The sequence below is a fragment of the Gallus gallus genome, chromosome 4, assembly GCF_016699485.2.
Source record: "Gallus gallus isolate bGalGal1 chromosome 4, bGalGal1.mat.broiler.GRCg7b, whole genome shotgun sequence".
Classification (NCBI taxonomy): Eukaryota; Metazoa; Chordata; class Aves; order Galliformes; family Phasianidae; genus Gallus; species Gallus gallus.
Window position 1 is genome coordinate 73003529 of NC_052535.1, and position 18540 is coordinate 73022068.

Here is an 18540-nt window from a genome sequence, read left to right on the forward strand (position 1 = left end):
AAAGCAAGAAATGAGAGTCATCTGCAAAAGCAACTTCTCATTTACTGTAGCAAGAGAATCCTTACCTCTTACTGCAGAATGCAACAACACATGAGCTAACTCTGACTACAGAAACTTCCTACAGGACTTAAGTGCTTACCTACATGGCTTTCCCATTTTGTTGAAGCTTACATACTGTCTTAAACAAGCAAGCAAAACCCTTTTGTTTTTTCAAAATAAGAAACATCAGGAACAAGTGCAGATAATGCTACAGAAATACACATCTCTGTCCTGGTCTGCATAAAGGAGTTAGTTAACTAAATCAAGTCTACGTTCAGTATTTCCCTATGGACTTCCTGTCTGTGTGAACAGCTCAAGTGGTCAGGTATGAGTTAGAGATACCACACATGCAAAAGAAGCAGAAATAAGAAAAGCAGCAGCAGTAGCTGAATCTTAAGGGATCTAAAGATTAGTATTACAAAGAGCAGACTATGGGCGCATTGCTAAGAATATATATTTACTACAATACTATCAAGAAAGAATGAGAACTCATTTGCAGCAGAAAAGGGCTGAAAGAACATTCAATTAGCATTAAAAAGGATGAAGGAGAGTGACAAGTGATGTCACCAGGTCACCACCAGGTCCAGACACCACCAAAATCCTCAAAAACTAGCTCAAGCGTTTTCCTTTGAAAAGAAAGATGCATAAGCACATTACTGATGCATTTACTATCATAGAAATACGATAGCAGAATTAAGACGAAGTCTGACAGAAGGAAACAGCAAGACATTCGGACGCACTGACTTAAACTGGTACATTTGTATCACATTGCTGGGAAAAGCAGAAAGTATGTATGTACCTTTTCAAGCCAGAAACAAAATTATCATTCACTCAAGTATATCCAAGACTGGACTAGAATGGCCCACAAAATAAGCCCAGGGAGATTTGTAAAGAGCACACCCCAGTGAAATAGAACACAGCTATTATTAACACAAATTTAGAAACAACTGTGGGCAGGGCAAATCACACTTTCATATTCTGGTAGACGAAAGCTCCTTTAGCAGAAAACACAGCAAAATAATTGTTTCCAAGCACTCCAGCGTGACAATTCTTAAAGCAAATTCAAAGGCAAAAGTTTCCAGAACCTTAAGGCCAATCTGGACTTGAATTGGTGCAGCAGTTGCAGCAATTTCTCATCAAGAATAACTGATCTACGTGGAAAATGCACAGCACGCCTGAATAAGCATTCCTGCCACTCCTCTCTCACACCTTCCTTATGCCTTCAACCATTTGTTAGATGAGAGCACTGAGCAGCCAGCAGCTTTCTAGGACAGTTACAAACAAGTCTCTCTCAAACAAACAATCTAAAAAATCTCAAAAAGTACACTAAAAAAAAAAGATGACTTAAAAGTGGCATATTTCAAAACAAGAGGACGAGTCTAACACTTGATTTTTCGCAGTGCCAAACAGCAGTTTGAGAAGACTGATTTATTTTTGAAATATAGAAAAGAGCACACGTATAAGACCTGGATCTTTTTAGAAATAAAAAATACACACGCTGTTCCAAAAGGAAGATGGTGCATTTAGCAGCATAGTTCATTAAAAGAGATGGTGCAGTTAAGGCTCAAAGCAGCTGCTAGGCAACAAGAAAGGATGTTAGATTTCTAGACTCCATCTCTAGCTTTTAGTGCTAGCACCACACCACTCCTACAACAATATATAAATTAGCAAGGAACATATTCCTGCTGAAGCCTGTACAGGACACACAATGCCACATCAGATGAAAAAGATATTCTCTTTTAACTTCTCATTACAAAAAAAAAAAGAAAAAAAAACCAGGAGGAAAACTACAGGAGCAATTTTACACAAAGTAGGCAGGCTGAGGTATCTGACAAAACACACCTTGTACTCTGAACTGAAGAACTGCACAGATTGAACAAATACTGTATTACTGAGGACACAGATTTTTATCAGAATAGCTTTTTAAAAGCATTTAAGTAACAGTTGCTAACTTTTGGTGTCCAGCTAGTTTTATGCTGATCTACAAGCATGTTGTTCTCCATACACACACTTAAAGTGTAGCTATACAAGAAGTTTCTGTACCCCTTAGTAGAACACGAAGTCTAACAAGATAAGATATTGGTCTTCAAAAATTAGGGTTTTGTTGTTTCCACATACATGCTCATTTTATCTTCAGAACAGTATTCAGGACTGATTAGGTTAACCATAAAAACTTCAGGTAGTATTTTTTTTTCCTCCACCTATAAAAAACTGCAAATAGAAAACCGCTCAAGAAACAGTTTGTACCAATCACTGTGCCAAGTCAAGCTTGTATATTCTAGAACATAGCTGGTCTTTGTTAAGAGGTAATACAGAACACACATGTTAACACTGCAAAGTAGGTACGGGAAACATCATCTCAGTAACCAGAAGTTAGATTTCAGTCTTTTCCCTTTACCAGGGAAAATCTGTGTCAAAGACCCAGGTTTGATTCATTTTCTTCAGTTTCATCAGGTAGTTCTTCAGCTGATGCACCACACACATCTTCTTGGTTATCCACAGAGCGATGCAGCTCTTCAGGTTCCCCAGCTGCAATCTGAGTTGTCTCTTCCTCCTCCTCTTCTTCAACTTCTCCATCATCCTCTACATCCATCTCAAACACTCTCACATGACGGAGATTTGAACTTAGCTATGGAAACATTAAGAAGTCTTGATTAATAAGTAATTAAAAAAGAACACAGACACCAATTTATGTATTGCCCAATAGCTCTGAAATCTGCCTTTATCTTCGAAATGAAGGTACCAAGGAAATTAGCAACTGTTTTATTGCTCTGCAGACTGTAAAGTAAAGCAAGTATATCTATTAATTGCTATTAAAATTTTTCCAGGTTGTGTAATGAGACAGGTATGACTGTATTCTGACAAATTGATAATAGATTCTGAGAGAATAATTAATTTGCAAGAAATGAAATGATGATAACCAAGAATTTTGTTTCTGTTAACTTTATGAGGTTTACAGACTATCATTCTCTCTAGCTATAGAACATTTTCCTCCCCCTCCCTCTCCCCAGGCTTGTTCACAGATATGTACTTACCACACAGGAAACTTTTCTAATACCATTTACAGCAACATACTGAGCTTTCATATTCTCCAGCACTCTCCACTGATTGTCCAAAAAGACAGTACGTGTTGCTATCTCATCCCTTTGCTCATCCAACCTGCAAGAAGAGTTGCACAAAACATAAGAAAATTTCAGTACTAAAACAAAAACATAATCCCAGGTTTGTTTGTTTGTTTGTTTTTTCTAGGTTTTACTATACCATATGCAACAAGTAGACAAGCATTTAAAACAATCCTAACTCAATCTACTCAAGATATTTTAGAAGAGGATAAAACTGTGCAGACACAGCATGTTTCAAGTGCTGCAAGGGATTACAACAGGACGGAATGGAGTTGTATGAGTCCCTTCTTGTCCCAGGTAACAGCTATGGCAGGAAGATGATGTTGAGATTCCTTCAAATCCCTCCTCTGCAAGAACAAAGTTCTGGAGACAATGTCTACACTTACACAGAAGCTTGGCCTCTGTGTCCTTTGATCAATGTATCTCTTCACTACTGCTTACAAGATCTGTATGCGATTCCCTATTACAGTGGCCAAGACTGCTTTGAACTTGTTTTTAATACTGTCTGTTCCCACCTTTTAGTAGAATCCCAGATAAACTCCACTTCTTGATCCTCATCTGTGTATACTGAAGATAAAGGCAGCTGGGCCAAGATTCTCTCCTTCCCCTCTTGTTCCACACTCTCCTTCAGAACTACAGTTACAGTTTCATCATCATAAAAATGTGCATCTAAACAACTGTAGCACCTATAGGAAATAAAACAGTGCCTATGTCTTAGGAAGCGACAAGGAATAAATCACAGAACAAAAATATTTTTACACTGCACAGCATTCAAGCTAAGAAGTATTCATTAGTTAACAGTGAGCTTTACTCTAAACAGTGAAAAGGTCAGCTGTGCAACTAAGACACTGAAGGACTGCTAAAAACTCCTGTTACATAGAGGACAATGAAGGACAAAACTTAATAAAAATCTTATTTCTTCCCATTTCAGTTGAAAAGAGCAGTTAACACAAATACCAAGGAAAATTCAGAAATGTAGTTGGTGATGGTAAGGGCCATCAGTATCACATCAGGCCTTTCTGTATTAAAAGCGTGAAGTTACTCTGCCATGACTTCTGAGATTCCTTCATTCAGGAATACAGTCTCATTCTATCTTATTTCAAGATTACAGATATAAGAAAAAGTTGTTTCCAACTAACTCTGTTTCCAGCACATATACCAAGGTTCAACTTTTTGACTAGAAAACTAAAAAGTTTACTTGACCTTAAGTTCAAAATAACTCAATAGTCTCAAGCTGTACCAGGAAGATTCAACTGGACACTGGGAAGAATTTCTTCATGGAGAGGGTGGTGAAGCATTGCAATGGTGAAGTGGTGGAGTCTGTATCACGTGACGATTTAGAGATGTGCAGTCAGGGCACTAAGGGACAGGTCTTAGTGATGGGACTTGGCACCTCCAGTTGATGACTGCACTTCGTGATATTGAAGGTCTTTTCAAGCCTAAATGGTTCTGTGATAAGATTCACACAATCCTACACCTTCACGCACCTATACCACTTCTTATTGCCCAACTCACTTGGGAACTACAAGCTAGTGCAGCATTTGAAATGCTAATTTGGAATATAAAAGCCAAACCAAGTAAAATGAACACTCAAAAACATGGTCCTCGATTTCACAATCTGAATCCCAGGAAGAAGAATCAGCTAAACATACTGACCTGGCGTCTGAGCTCTCATTTATACTGTTGTTCAAGAAGTTTCCAAACTCTACTGCAACAATTCCATTACCAATAGACCTAAAGGACAGAGATGATTATCTTGGTGACATTTCTTTTCCATCTGTAGAAAATCCAAAATCTCAAAGGGCAACTGGAGTACAAAATGGTGTAAGTCCATCTGCTTTACACAGTACATGACTACATCCCCAGATGCTGTAACAAGTGGATGGAAACCTTTTGATTTCTCTTGCCTCTCAAGCAAAATGTGACTGAAGGAGCCAAATGGGAAAGTCCTTCTGGGGTTGTGGGATACAGTTCTTCATTGAACTCTCAGCCCAATTGTTCTAATTTCAAGTCCATTAAGTTACTTATTATTTGCATCTACAGAAAATGAGTTAATACTGCCTAAGATACCAGTAAGGAAGGAAATACAATGGAAGTACACCACAAGGCTATAATTTGTCATCAGAAGCTCTCAACTGGAAACACAGAAGATATTTCCAGCACATGTTCCCTTCAGCAGGAAAAATGTTCTAAAAATTCTCACCCTGTCATAGCTCATCATATCCTCAAATTAAACGACATACATTATAACAATCAGTATTTTATGGAGAAGTTTTGATTGTTTTCCATACTCAGGTCATGTCAGTGACACAACTGACAGAACACACCTTAGAAGATTGTATCAGCACCATTGGACTGTAACAAACTGCACCTTGGGTACAGAAACTCCTGAAGGAGCAAAAAGGATATCCCAAAGAGATATATTGTATTTGTTGAACCTAGCTGTCCACCCACCCCATTTTTCCCTAGTGTTTTAAATCACAGGCTATAAGGAGTTAGATAAAGACTACTATTTTCAGCAAGACAAATCAACACTGTAGGCCTGATTCCCTACAAGTTTTCTTAGTTGACAAAGAGTAATATTGCGAGAAGCAAAACAAAAGGAATCTGATTTTTTTTTTTTTTCCCCTGAGCCTACAAACATCCTGGATGTTCTGATCAGATTTTCTGAGTTTAATAAGATAAGAATTCCTACTGTAGTTTCCCACTGCACCTCCCAATGCCTCCCACTTTGATGAACTCTCCAGTACCCCAGAAGGACTGTGCTCATACTGCTCAATCTCTTTTTGCAGAAAAAAATTCAAGTTGCAACTGTCTCTATACATGATAAATCTCACAAACTATTCCCCTTCCCCCCCTTTTTCTTACCTGGAAGTATCTGTATGTCTCCTCAAAATGTGTATTTTAGAAACAGAACTTTCTAATATAGTGAAAAGAACATAATGTAGGTTGGATGTTTTGTCATTCCACCTGTAATATTAGGTGAGGAAACAGGAAATGAAAAGTTAGATTGTATTTTAAGAACAGGTAAATGACATACAACAAGAAATAACAGCATACTTACAGAAATGGTAGCTTAAATAATTGAGGTGAGGAATCTTCACTGAAAAGGAAAAACAAAACAAGTGTACAGAACACTATTATAACTTTGTGCAACTGAGCTTCAGAAGTAATGTTAAAAATATACCTTTGAGAAGTTTTGTAGAGAGACACACAGAATGCTTGATGCACTGACTTTCCAATCACATCCTAACAAATATAATGAAAAGAGCAAAGAAAAAGCAGGTTATTCATGATATATCCCTTCTTAAGAAAACTAAATCAATAAATACGTAAAAAGAATAAAATCTAAGTGTATTTGAAAGAAAAGTCCATAAATATTTATACTGAAATAATCATCCCTAATACAAACACTGTTACTTAATGCACCTATTTCATATTTCTTCAGAAGATATAGACTCATGTACTATCAACTAATCAGCTATCTAATCTGTAATTTGTATATCAAGTTATTTATTATTAAAATAGCTCTCATCAATGCACAAGGTAAACAGAATGCACAGAAAACACAAAACAAAAAAACCTCTATTGAGTTTAAGACACTCAGTAGTGGTTAAGCTGGAATGCATGTTGCCACCTATGCTGTAGGCTCTCAAAGGTAAAAATTAAAACTTCAGGCCTTGCTAAGCATGACTACTATCTTAAATTGACTGTTACCCCTAAAAGAAAGTTATAATTTATATAAATGGAACTTACAGCTGGCTTTTGTAAACACTGATCAATGACCTCTTCCATTTGTCTTTTGACAAAATGCAGTGATTTCTCAGGATTGTAGGGAAACAAAAGTGGACTTTCTGCAAACAGATAAGGCTCTTTTTAAAAACATGCTGATAGCTCCATAAAAATATACCACACTGCTACTAAAGTGACAGACTGGAGTCCAGGAAGGCCAGTACGATGTTCAAGGCCTAGAGCATATGGTTCAGAGAAGTTAAGGGCCATCTATTTTATTCCACCCAGATAAGTATCATGAAACTAACTCCTAAGTATGAAAAAAAACCAAAAAAAGATTACTCTTAAGTTCTCCATATACGTTCAATTCACTGTTTTACTCGAGCACACATTACCTTTAAGATGAGTACTATTTTTAAGAAAGTGAAACCACTGGTTTCCTTCTGTATTAGGTGGTGATACAAGGTCTTCATCTTCATCTTTCAAGTACTAGAAAAGAAACAGATATTTCTAAGTCTGCCAATTAAGAACAAGCAATATTAGAATTCACTTCCAACAATACATAATCACAGAACTGTAAGGATTGGAATGGACTTCCAGAGAAGTCCAAGCCCCACATTGTCTCTCACAAATTAAACATTCCTTCTAAATGTAACATATCTATTTAAAACACAATATTCCACTCCTTCTAGGAATACATCAGAAATCAACTATTGTTTCAGATCATATAGTACCACTTCCATATGGAACTGATTTTCAAACGATACTTGAACACAAACATTTAGAAATCCAGTGACTAATAACATAAAGACAACGAGCAGATTTTAATCTTACACTGCTACTGCTGGCTGCAGAGAGATTTCACCCTTTTTCTAAACTACTGCATATGTAAGGAAAAACTATAAAATGTTTTAATCTTTTCTTTTTCTAATAGCAAAGAAAATAATGACAATAACCTCCTTTTATTATCACTGGAATGCACAACACATAGCAGAAAGGACAGTGAAGAAACGTGGGCACAACTTTAAAAGCTTTTCCATCTAATGATTTTCTCTGTTATTCCCTCCTCCTTCAATGTATTCTCTAGTTCTTTACCTGGCCAACCCTCTCCACATTGAAGTATTTTCCTTTGCGATTGTAAAGTTCTGGCGCCTGAAAAAAAATAATGCAAACAAAACTAAAATTTAAACCCAAAGTGACCAAGAAGTAAGGTACAAAAAGGTGATGGAATTATTTTACGTAAAATTGTTCCTATTCAATTACTAGCAGCAAAAATAAAGTAATCAAGTGCCACTGCTGTACTCAGCAAACCAGTACTACATACCTCATTGAAGTGTTCAGTAAGAAAATCAGCAACAAACGTGATATCTTTCTGAGTCATCTAAAACAAACAAAAAAAAAAGAAAAAAAATGGAGCAAGGTGAAACAGAGTTTGAGAATTACACCTAAATGAGCACAGATGCACGTTCTATAGGCTGAACAAGATCAATTCATTGCTGCTCACAGGGCAAGTACTGAAGCCCCTCATCAGCTTGTAGACCCTCTGCTGAAATCTCTCCAGTTTATCCATATTCGTCTTGTATAGAAGGTCCTCATATTGGAGAAAGTATTCTAAATATCATCTGACTAGTCCTAAATAAGGAAGGTTATCACTTCTCTAGTTCATAATCCTGTTAGAACAACCCTGGTTACTCTATGCTGCCCTTTGTTGCCAGAGCCAACTGCTGGCTCATGCTCAGCCTGCCTCCACCAACACCCGTAGGTTGACCTCCTCCCCAGCTAAGTAGGGCTGTGCTGCTGCAGATTCTTCCCTGGGAGTAATTTTGTATTTGTTCTTCCTGAAACTCAGGAGGTCCCTATCAGTTCATTCCTGCAGCCTATTTTCTTTTGGATGTCTCCATCTGCACTAAAGCACATCAGCTGATACACCCACTGTGGTGGTGACTGCAGATCTGATGCAGGTGTTATCTATTTCTTCTTTCAGGTAAAGATATTAAAATCTGATTCCTGTTAACTGCATCATTTAGGGCATATAAAGAGTCACTATACACATATTTCATAGAGGACTTCAGTCATATATGCTGCACTAAAAAGAGTACTACTAAAAGAAAACAGGAACAGTTATAGATGCAAGACAGTACATTAGTACATTATAGTTAGTATGAATGGGCAGGCATCAGCTTTCTCAAGGAAATGTCAAAGGCACATCCTTTTAGTTTTGGAACAAAAACTGCATTTTTAATCTTGCCCTCTAAGTCAAGCAGAATGCAAAATATACCACCATTAACGAGAAACTGTTATTACTACCTTGTTCAGCTCTGGAAGCACGTGATCTTCTGACATCCTCAACATGGCTGAGGAGAAAAAAAAAAGATATTCTTAATGCATGTGGGTTTCTTTCTTAATATTCTTAATTTTCCACTGTTATATAATATGACACTGCTGATAATATAGGAAAGATTAATTTGTCAGGAGCTAAAGAGTCTGGAAAGAACAATTATGAATTGGGAGTGAAATTAAGCTTTACTTGCCCTGCTAAATTGCAGAAAATATCAATGATAGTAATAAACGGATGGATACAGCTAAGATTGGCACAATTAATTGTTGGTATTTTGGCATTTACAAAACAGATACCAAATGTTTACTATGTCATCAAGCTTACCAACATACAGCCATCGAAAAAATGCTTTGAAGTTTTTCATACTACTGTCAATAACTCTGCAGAAGAAACAAACAATAACAACAAATGACCAGACCTAAATGTCACAAGCTGTTGCAGGTTTAAGTTCTGTATTTGTTACAGACAGATATGTAAGTATTATAAACTTCTTAAAAATGCCAAATGTATCCCTCCCTGTAAGACTCTTGTTGGCATACAAGTCTATGAGATGCAGCAATACGAGAGCTCGTCACCAACAGAGGAGCCATACCCTGCCATCCTTCTCTGCTCCCAAGCCACATGCTTTCTCAATAGCCAAGCTTTTAAAATTCTTCAGACTTTATACTTACTGAAGCAGCTCATTTGCTTTCAGGATGAAAGAACCGACGGCAGTAGTAGCCTCTGTGAAGAGAGCAAGCCATCGATATTATGCTTGCAAAAGTGAGATAAATGTGGTTAAGTAGGACACACACTACTGCACCTTCAATTCCAGATGCATCCAATCCCAGAGACTCGTATTTTTGTTTCCATAAAGCCATTCCTTTCAACTCACTCAAGTAGTATAACAGTGCTTCTGAGCCACTAGGAAAGTAAAGCAAAGAAACAATCTTTTAGTCACAGTTTGATAACTCTGCTTCACTGTGCACCAAATTTTTATCTTCTAATGGGCAAAGTGGAGAACTTTGTGAAATCACCTGCAATATAAGAGTTAAGAAAGTACTATCACTTTGCAAAAAAGCAAACATTGTCTTTATAATTTTAATCACCATACAATGTTGGGGAATATTTCCTATAAAAATACCAAGCAGTGATATATAGCTTATACACCATGGAGCTTATACACTAAAAATACAAGCTCTCCATCACCCACAAGTAAATTAGTACATTGTGTATTACCACGGTATCATACAGCAAATCTATATATAAAGAACCACTGATACTGCACCCTGTCTTTTAGCAAAGTATGCCACTTAACCTAAAATTTATTGGACATCTTGTGACTTACCTCTGCAAATGACTTATAACCAATTTTTGTATACTGGAATAGGAGGACTCTATGGACTGACCGAGCTTTTTTAAACCCTGTTAAAAAAGAAATATAAGCATATAATAATGTTCTCTTAATGTTAATGAACAGTGATTAAAAGATACTGAAACAGATAGTTCTAAGATGTTAAATAATATTAACATACCTTTACTGTCAGTTGGTTCATTAACAATGCCTGCAGTTCCAGACTAAAAAGGGACAGGGAAGAGAAAACCAAATATGCTTTCATTTTGTATTTTAGTATCAAACACAAATGCATATTCAGATAAAACAACAGTAACTACCTTGCTTTGCCCCATAACAACAGCTGCATAAACTCATCCTGAACAGAAGTGGTTGTATTCTTTTCCTGTCAGCCAAAATGATTGAAATAGATTGGTAAAGAGATTACATTCAGCCTACCAAATAACATCACAGATACCTCAAATAAAGTGCATTATAAAACCCACCCTTACTCTTGAATGCTGAAATCAGACTACTGATCTTTGGAAATTCAATTCAATTCAATGATTCAAGTTCAGTGTTTTCAGTTATTTTCAGCTGTAATACTCAGTAAAAATTCTAAGCAGTTTCCATAATCAAGAATCTATGTTAAAAATAAACACATTAATTACTTGATTAAATTAATTGCCAGCCATGCACACAAAATATATGCAAATATATTATCTGATATATATGCTCCATTGAGTCAGGCTGCAAATGGTGATGGGCTGCTGCTCAACATTTACAGTAGACAATTTATGAATTAAGACTGAAGTACAAAGAACACAACCTTAAACAGAAAGCAACTGTTCCATAGCTGTGCAGGCTGAAAAATATCATTTTTAAATAACTTAGAATAAACAAAATAAAGGAGTATCACAATGCAATCACACTTGACTGTACTCAGATATCTGCAACATCACAGCAGTTTGCCTCTGAACTTAGAGACTGTTATCTGGAGGCCTTAAATAAACAGCATTAAGATAATACACTATGTAGTTAAGATGAACAGCAGACCTACTACAGAAACAGTTTTCCAGAAGAGCAGTTAATACTACAATACCTGTACAAATTTTGTTAGCCGTGAGTCCATCTGCATCAATATTTCTTCCCACGCTTCACACATGCACGTCAATGACAACTTTATATACTGCAATACAGACAGTAAAATTAGCCTTACTTCCTTTTTTCACCTTTAGTACATGTTGAATAACTGGATGTTATTACACAAAGGGAAGATATATACTACAGACATCATATTAAATTTATTATCAATTTTTCAAGCTAGAGCTCCACATTTACTTAAAGCCAACAGAAGTTTCCCACTAGAAAACTTTTACTTCGTGTAGGAATATTGAAGCCTCTAAGACTTGAGATGTTAAAATGTCACAACAAAACCATACCTGTAACAGAGTTGAAATGTGAGTAAACTTCCGGGCCATTCGAGTTACCTCAGGTAAATAACTTGATAATAGACTGGTGTCCAGCTATAACAAATAGAATAGTTAATGAAGCATTTGTTTTTTCAACAGTTTCAGGTTACAGAAACAAAAACACAGATGGAGAGGACCCACAGAGAAACTTACTATTTCTCATGTTCTTTAAGTTGATTTTAAGAAGAAATAAGGGCAATTAGTATTTTAATCTATCTATAAAAGCTGTCGAGAATGGTTCTAATTTTGGAGTTCTAACAGTAACAGTTTGAAGGATGACTGTTCTGGATAGAATGGATGATGAGCAGTACGGCTGCTACACCTTTGTGTGCAGAATGAAGAAAAACGGAGTAACTGTCATTGAATAAATGAATGTTATATTTCAAGTAATATGTTATCAGAACGCCTCAGAGCATTACAGTCAGTCTCATCTGTGAGACTGCAAGCCAACGTGATAAATCTAAGAGCTAAGTCAGGGTGCATTTCAGAAAGGCTGAAAACAATAGTTGTAGGTTTTTCCTGCAAATAATGGAAAAGTGATAAAGTTAGGTGACAGTAAGCAAAAGGAAGAACGTTTTAAAATTACTTTACTTGCCTGAAAATAAGTTATCTCTGCTTCACTGTCAGGAGAATCTTGTATTTCTGTAATAACCGATAGCGATTTCAGATCACTAGATAAACAGAGTCCACGACAAGAACCTGCCACCTGAAGGATTCCAGTTTAAATGTTAATGAAATACTGATTTTTTTCTATAGGTACTTACTGCTGTAACACAGTCACATACAAAGCAGGCTGCGTTCAATGACATTTAAAAACCAAGGGGAATTTTGTTCAAGAACAAATTTACCCCTTTTAACATGGATTAGCATTGAGCTTAGTTTCTTTTCCAACAAGGTGTTAAAATCACCAGTTAGAGTTGGAATGTTCCAGCAATAACCACACAACCCGATCCAAAGAAATAATTATTCCTTCCTGTAAAGTTCCAGCTATCCAGTTTCAGCTACATGTAAACCTACAGATGTATCATTTCATTCAATTCAACTGTAATGTGGTATATACTGAAGAAAAAAAATACAGAAACAAACATACCTCAGTTACTGTAGCAATCTTGAACATTCCATAAGCATAAATTTCAATAAACCCTGAGCTGCCACCAAGGACAAGAGCATTAAGCCTGTAAGAACAGAAGAACACGTGCTGATGAGCATGTGAAAAGAAATTGACAGCTTTTTTTCCTAAACTATCCGAAGTCAGTTTTTAATGCATACAAATATAATTCTTAATATTTAATTTCCATTCCTTTTACTAAAAGATTCTCTATAAAACCACTAAACCAAATACTGTGCTGTTGTCTACAATACAAGAAACTTAAAAACCAAATGAAAAAATATTACTAGCTTGGATTTGATTGATGAGAACTGTGTCTAACACTTACAGGAAACAAAATGATGCAGCAAATTGCTGAGATAATGAAGGGAAAAAAATTAACACAAACTTTAGGCACAGAAGTTCTTTTTCACTAACTGGAGACCTAGGAAAAAAAACCTAACAGTTTACAGCACCAGCCCACCTCCCAGTACAGGCTGCAAAGCATTCTTATAAAGCTACTTTTTCATTTCCCCTGTGTTTATCCTAATCAGATGCCAAGTTTGTCACAGTCACTCAGTGAGCCTCCTCAGTAAAACCTCAGCAGAAATAAAAACATAAAACAGATACAGCAGCAAAGAACAGCCACAGACAACAACAGCAAAAGAGACAGAAACCCAGTTCAAAAAATAGGATCATGGACAAACAGAGGTGTGCTCTTTTCATCACTTGCTAAAATCAACTTGCTATGCAATGACTTGGAAAAATGCTTTTCTATGACCTCTCACTTTTTGTCTACATTTAGAACATCACACTTTACACAAGGAGATTGCCTGCTGCATCACAAGCACTCTACAAAGCCAGTCTCAGTCTACTAAAGAATACATCCTCCAGGTGCTCCTCATGTTTCCTAATATGAGATGCCTATTTTAAAGCACTCATGGTGTCTCCAAGCTTAAGTAATCCATACAAGATAGCCGTTATAAGTGTGCCTCAAGAAATCTTCCAAGGAAAAGAAGATATAGCTCTGACAGCAGTTGACCGTAAGGTACCTGATAATCTCTTTAAACCAAGGAGAAAAGATGCAGATGGTAAATTTTTTTTAGTATATTCCTTGAACTTTATCTTCATATACGAAAAAAAGAAACATTCCACGCTTTCTCCAGAACCCTTCAGAACAGATTATGAACAACTTAAAAGTAAGCCTCTTTGTTATTTTAAAGCTAAAAATAAAGAAACAAAAGAACACACAAACAGAATTTACCTTACATCACCCAGAAGCTTCATAATCTCATCTGACTTTTCTTCACTGAAAATATAAAACACATGGATGCTTTTTAGGTACATTGTCTCAATAGCAGAAAGCAGTCAAGGAAACTCAGAGGGTGGTGAAGCACTGGAACAGGTTGCCCAAGGAGGTTGTGGATGCCCCATCCCTGGAGGCACTCAAGGCCAGGCTGGATGTGGCTCTGGACAGCCTGGTCTGGTGGTTGGCGACCCTGCCCATGGCAGGGGGGTTGAAACTACATGATCATTGTGGTCCTTTTCAACCCAGGCCATTCTATGATTCTATGAAACCCCTAAAAAAAACCCAAATACCCAAACCCCTAAAAAAACCAAAAAACTAATGAAGATGTCAGTTTCTTACCTGAAAATTTTTGCAGTGGTACTATAACTGAAAAAAAAAAAAAGAAAACAACAACAACCAAGTTGAATTACAATAAGCAGGCATCTAATTCAAAACACCAGTAGAGTAGTGAAGACAAATAACCAACACAACAACAAGTGCAACTTAGGTCTTCCCAGGCTTTCTAGTTCAATGCTTACTTTTTTGGTAGTGCTGGTAATTTAGGCAAAACGAGATTTGCCTCATCCTCAGCATTGTAAAAGGAAGTGAGAATGCTGAAAAAGAAATGGCATTGTCTTAGCTACTCAAACTGTAAAAATAGAAGTAAAGAGGATTACTAACCTTGAAGTTACCAGAATATACTCAACATGTCATGTATATTAAATAGATAGAAATATCAGATAGCAATCTGAAATATATCCAAGAACTAAATTACTAAAAGAAACCTGATAATCTTTATTGTCATTTCCACCAAGTAAAGTCAGTATTCGCTTGCCCAGTACCTTGCTACTTAATCACCCATTATCTGTGATGCAGACAACAATGGAGGCTCTTTTTAAAAGCTGTACAACCCTGCAGCTAACCTACCTGCACCTCAGCAAAGCTTCACTATAAAGACGTGTTACAATACGAAGAGGAGCCAACTACAGTCCTTAATAGCACACTTTCCATGTGCCTGGAGGATTAGATTCCATACATGTCTGTCCCCATCAGAAAAATGCTAGAGTAACTTCTAATACAGCGGTTTTCTTGATATTTTAAGATCTCCATTTTCGGGAAACATAGTGGGAAATACCTGCCAGAGTTACCCCACCTCTCGTTTTTAAATAAACATTTTAGTTATTATCTTGGACTGCCTATCAGAGGTTTTTGTAAGACCCCAGAAGGAGGGACCACGATATCCCCCAGCCTCACAGGTGCAACTGAGAATTCTGCCACAGAGATCACAGTCTCTGCAAGCAATCTGATTTCCTGGTGCAAGCACTCCTATGGCAGAAGTGTCAGCACATTCAGACGTCCTATCAAATTAAGGCTGAGAAAATATATAAATGCCAAACTGAAGGTCTTGAAAGCACAAGTGAAGAAAGATTTAACTATAATACTTTTTCTAGCAAAACAGATGATCACAACAACATTATTATAATTACTTGCTATCAAAGTTAGCTGGATCAGGAGATAGGGTGTACAAGTTAACATTTAAATGCTGAAATACCGTATGCATAACCTAATACGATTTCAGCACTGGAAAGAAGCATATGAGAAGTGTCTGTTAAAATTTTCCCTTTGGTTAGCATAGAGCAGTAAGACAGCATAATTACAAAATACTATTTTGACTTCTTATTACATGCAAAATATACATAATTAGTAAGTGCTACATAGCCCACAGTTTACTTGCTGTTTTTCAGACCCACCTGCTCTCTGCAGTTACTTCCATCCAGTGCATATAAGTAATAGATAAGTTCACAGAGAAGGAGTGCAAGCTTTCAGGTTTTTCTACATCACACAGAATAATCCGCTTGGTATCAGTAAGGCCAAAAGCCAAAACTAGAAAAAGATGAGTAAAATGTATAAATAACCAACATGCAAAACTTTGTACTTTGTACTGAACTAGAAAACAATGCACCTTCAAAGTCAGTCACTGCACTGCATTTTCCCTTTGCTCATTTACACTACTTCCAAATTCCCACTTGAAACCTGCATATGAGGGTTGGTGGTCCCATCTTATTTTTAAGTGATGTATTTAGTCAAAAGCCCAATCCCACAATTGTTTATTTACATGCTGAATCCAATGCAAGCACTTCTAACACAGTCCTGCTCAGACAACTTCTCTCTATTCTTCAAGTAAATTCTGTATTTCATATGAAAATATTCTGCTTAGTTAGGAACAGGAAGCTTTGCTACACCTTGAAAAGCAGTACTCTGGACGTAAGTTCACCTTGCAATTATTTCTTGCAATTGCTTTCAACAGTGCAACTTTCCCAATTACTTTTAATAAACATACATCTAATTAACCCACCCTTCTCTTTAAATACAGTCTACTTAAAGTTTCCTTCTCAGACAAAAGGTATCATCACCACAGCCTCCACTGATTTCCAGTGGGATTTCTATTGCAGCATGTCACAGCATATACTTGGCATTACTTTTGCCATCTGGCCTCCAAGCAAGAGCAGTCACTTCTTTTCCTGTATTTTCATTTGGAGGCAAACTCCAGACTCGTTGAAAGTTTGCAAGCCGATGAAGTAAAACCTACAAAGCAGACACATTTAAGATGGAAAAATACAAACACTGTTTTACAGAAAACCATTAAAATCATTGTAAATCAATTCAAGATGCAATTTCTTACCATTCTTTAGTAGCTCCTACAATTATTTAATAACTCCTTCTCCTAGCAGACATTCCACTCCTACATGGTTTAAGAGACCACCACATTGTTTACTGTAGAGCAATACAGAGGAATAAACTGTGCCTTGTATAAACATAGAAGCCTCTAATCAACAGGGGCTACCCACACTTGGCAAAGCCAGTCCGAAAGCACAAAAGTCTTTAAGCATGCATGATCACATGCAGCAGTTCTGGGAAGGAAAAGAAATATGAATTTTAGAATGCCATTGATATAGGCAATGAGAGTATCATTAGTGAACTCAACAAGGCCAAGTGCAGGGTGTTGTGCTTGGGTCATGACAATCCCAGATACGTGTACAGACTGGAATAACTTGAGAGCAGCCCTGCAGAGAAGGATGTGGGTGTTAGTGGATAAAAAGCTGGACACGAGCCAGCATGCACATTCTGCAGCCCAGAATGTCAATTGTATCCCAGGCTGCATTAACAGAGGGGTGGCCGCAGGGAGAAAGAAAGGCTTATCCCTCTCTGCTCTGCCCCATGGAGCCCCAGCACACAAAAGGTGCAGGGCTGTTGGAGCAGGTCCAGAGCAGGGCCACAGAGATGACCAGAAGGCTGGAGCATCTCCTATCCTGTGAAAAAGGGCTGAAGGAACTCTGCATGTTCAGCCTGGAGAAGGCTCTGGAGAAACCTCACTGCAGCCGACCGGTACTGGCCAACAAAAAGACGGGGAGGGACTCAAAGAGTGTAGTGATGAGACAGGGGGTAAGGGCTTTAAAGTAAAACGGGAGATTTCGGTCAGATTTTAGGCAGAAATGTTTCCCTCAGAGGTGCCGAGGCACTGGCTCAGGCTGCCCGGAGAAGCTATGGGTGCCCAAAATCCAGTGTTTCAAGGCCAGGCTGGAGGGGCCCTTGGTAGCCTGAGCTGGTGGGGGGGAGCCCTGTGGGACTGGATGGACGTTAAGTTGCCTTGCAACCTGAATCATTTCACGATGCCATGAATCAGTATGGAAACTAAAACTGCAGCGAGTAACAAGCGTTAGAAAGCTCGATAAAACGCTGCTGCTGCGGTACGCACGGCGGCTCGAACACAACCATGCCGCAGCCCGCGCTGCTCCCGCCGTCAGCTCTCCCTGCCAGCCCCGCGGGCAGCGCAGCGCTGAGCCCTCACACCACGGCCCAGGGCAGGGGCGGCGGGCTGCCCGCCTCCCCGCGCCGCGCTCACCTCTCCCGCCCTGTTGGCCAGAGCGATGAGGTCCCTCTTGGGGGACCACGCCATGACGACGACCTCCTGCGGCAGCTGCTTCTCCCCGACCTGCCGGAAGGCGGGCATGGCTGCGGCCTCCCGCTCGCCGGGCACCTCCGCCGCGCCGCCTCCCGCCCTCCGCTGCCGGCTTCCGGAGGTGCCGCTTCCCGCTCCGGGGCGGAGCGGATGGAGGCGCGTCATACGAATACAGCGCGAGGCGTTTGC

General features: G+C 38.2%; 1 protein-coding gene across 2 annotated transcripts; it reads right to left on the bottom strand.

Moving 5' to 3' along the window:
* Positions 1-1425: 1425 nt before the first annotated feature.
* ANAPC4 (anaphase promoting complex subunit 4) lies at positions 1426-18531 on the bottom strand. 2 transcript variants are annotated; one of them, XM_040699297.1, is made up of 28 exons: positions 18295-18531; positions 16871-16976; positions 16142-16274; positions 14930-15004; positions 14751-14777; positions 14367-14411; positions 13106-13190; positions 12611-12721; positions 11986-12069; positions 11646-11732; positions 10885-10949; positions 10746-10788; positions 10559-10635; positions 10034-10134; positions 9903-9954; positions 9556-9611; positions 9201-9247; positions 8218-8274; positions 7989-8045; positions 7289-7382; positions 6918-7015; positions 6349-6410; positions 6226-6264; positions 6030-6131; positions 4818-4895; positions 3677-3847; positions 3075-3198; positions 1426-2668 (listed from the first exon to the last, which is right to left on the bottom strand). In XM_040699297.1, the coding sequence occupies exons 1-28, from the start codon at positions 18514-18516 to the stop codon at positions 2453-2455; spliced, it is 2514 nt and encodes an 837-aa protein (XP_040555231.1). In that variant the 5' UTR covers positions 18517-18531; the 3' UTR covers positions 1426-2452. The 2 variants fall into 2 exon arrangements, with proteins under 2 accessions (XP_040555231.1, XP_015141191.1); XM_015285705.4 differs by having other exon boundaries at positions 16747-16976; positions 18295-18458.
* Positions 18532-18540: the final 9 nt, after the last annotated feature.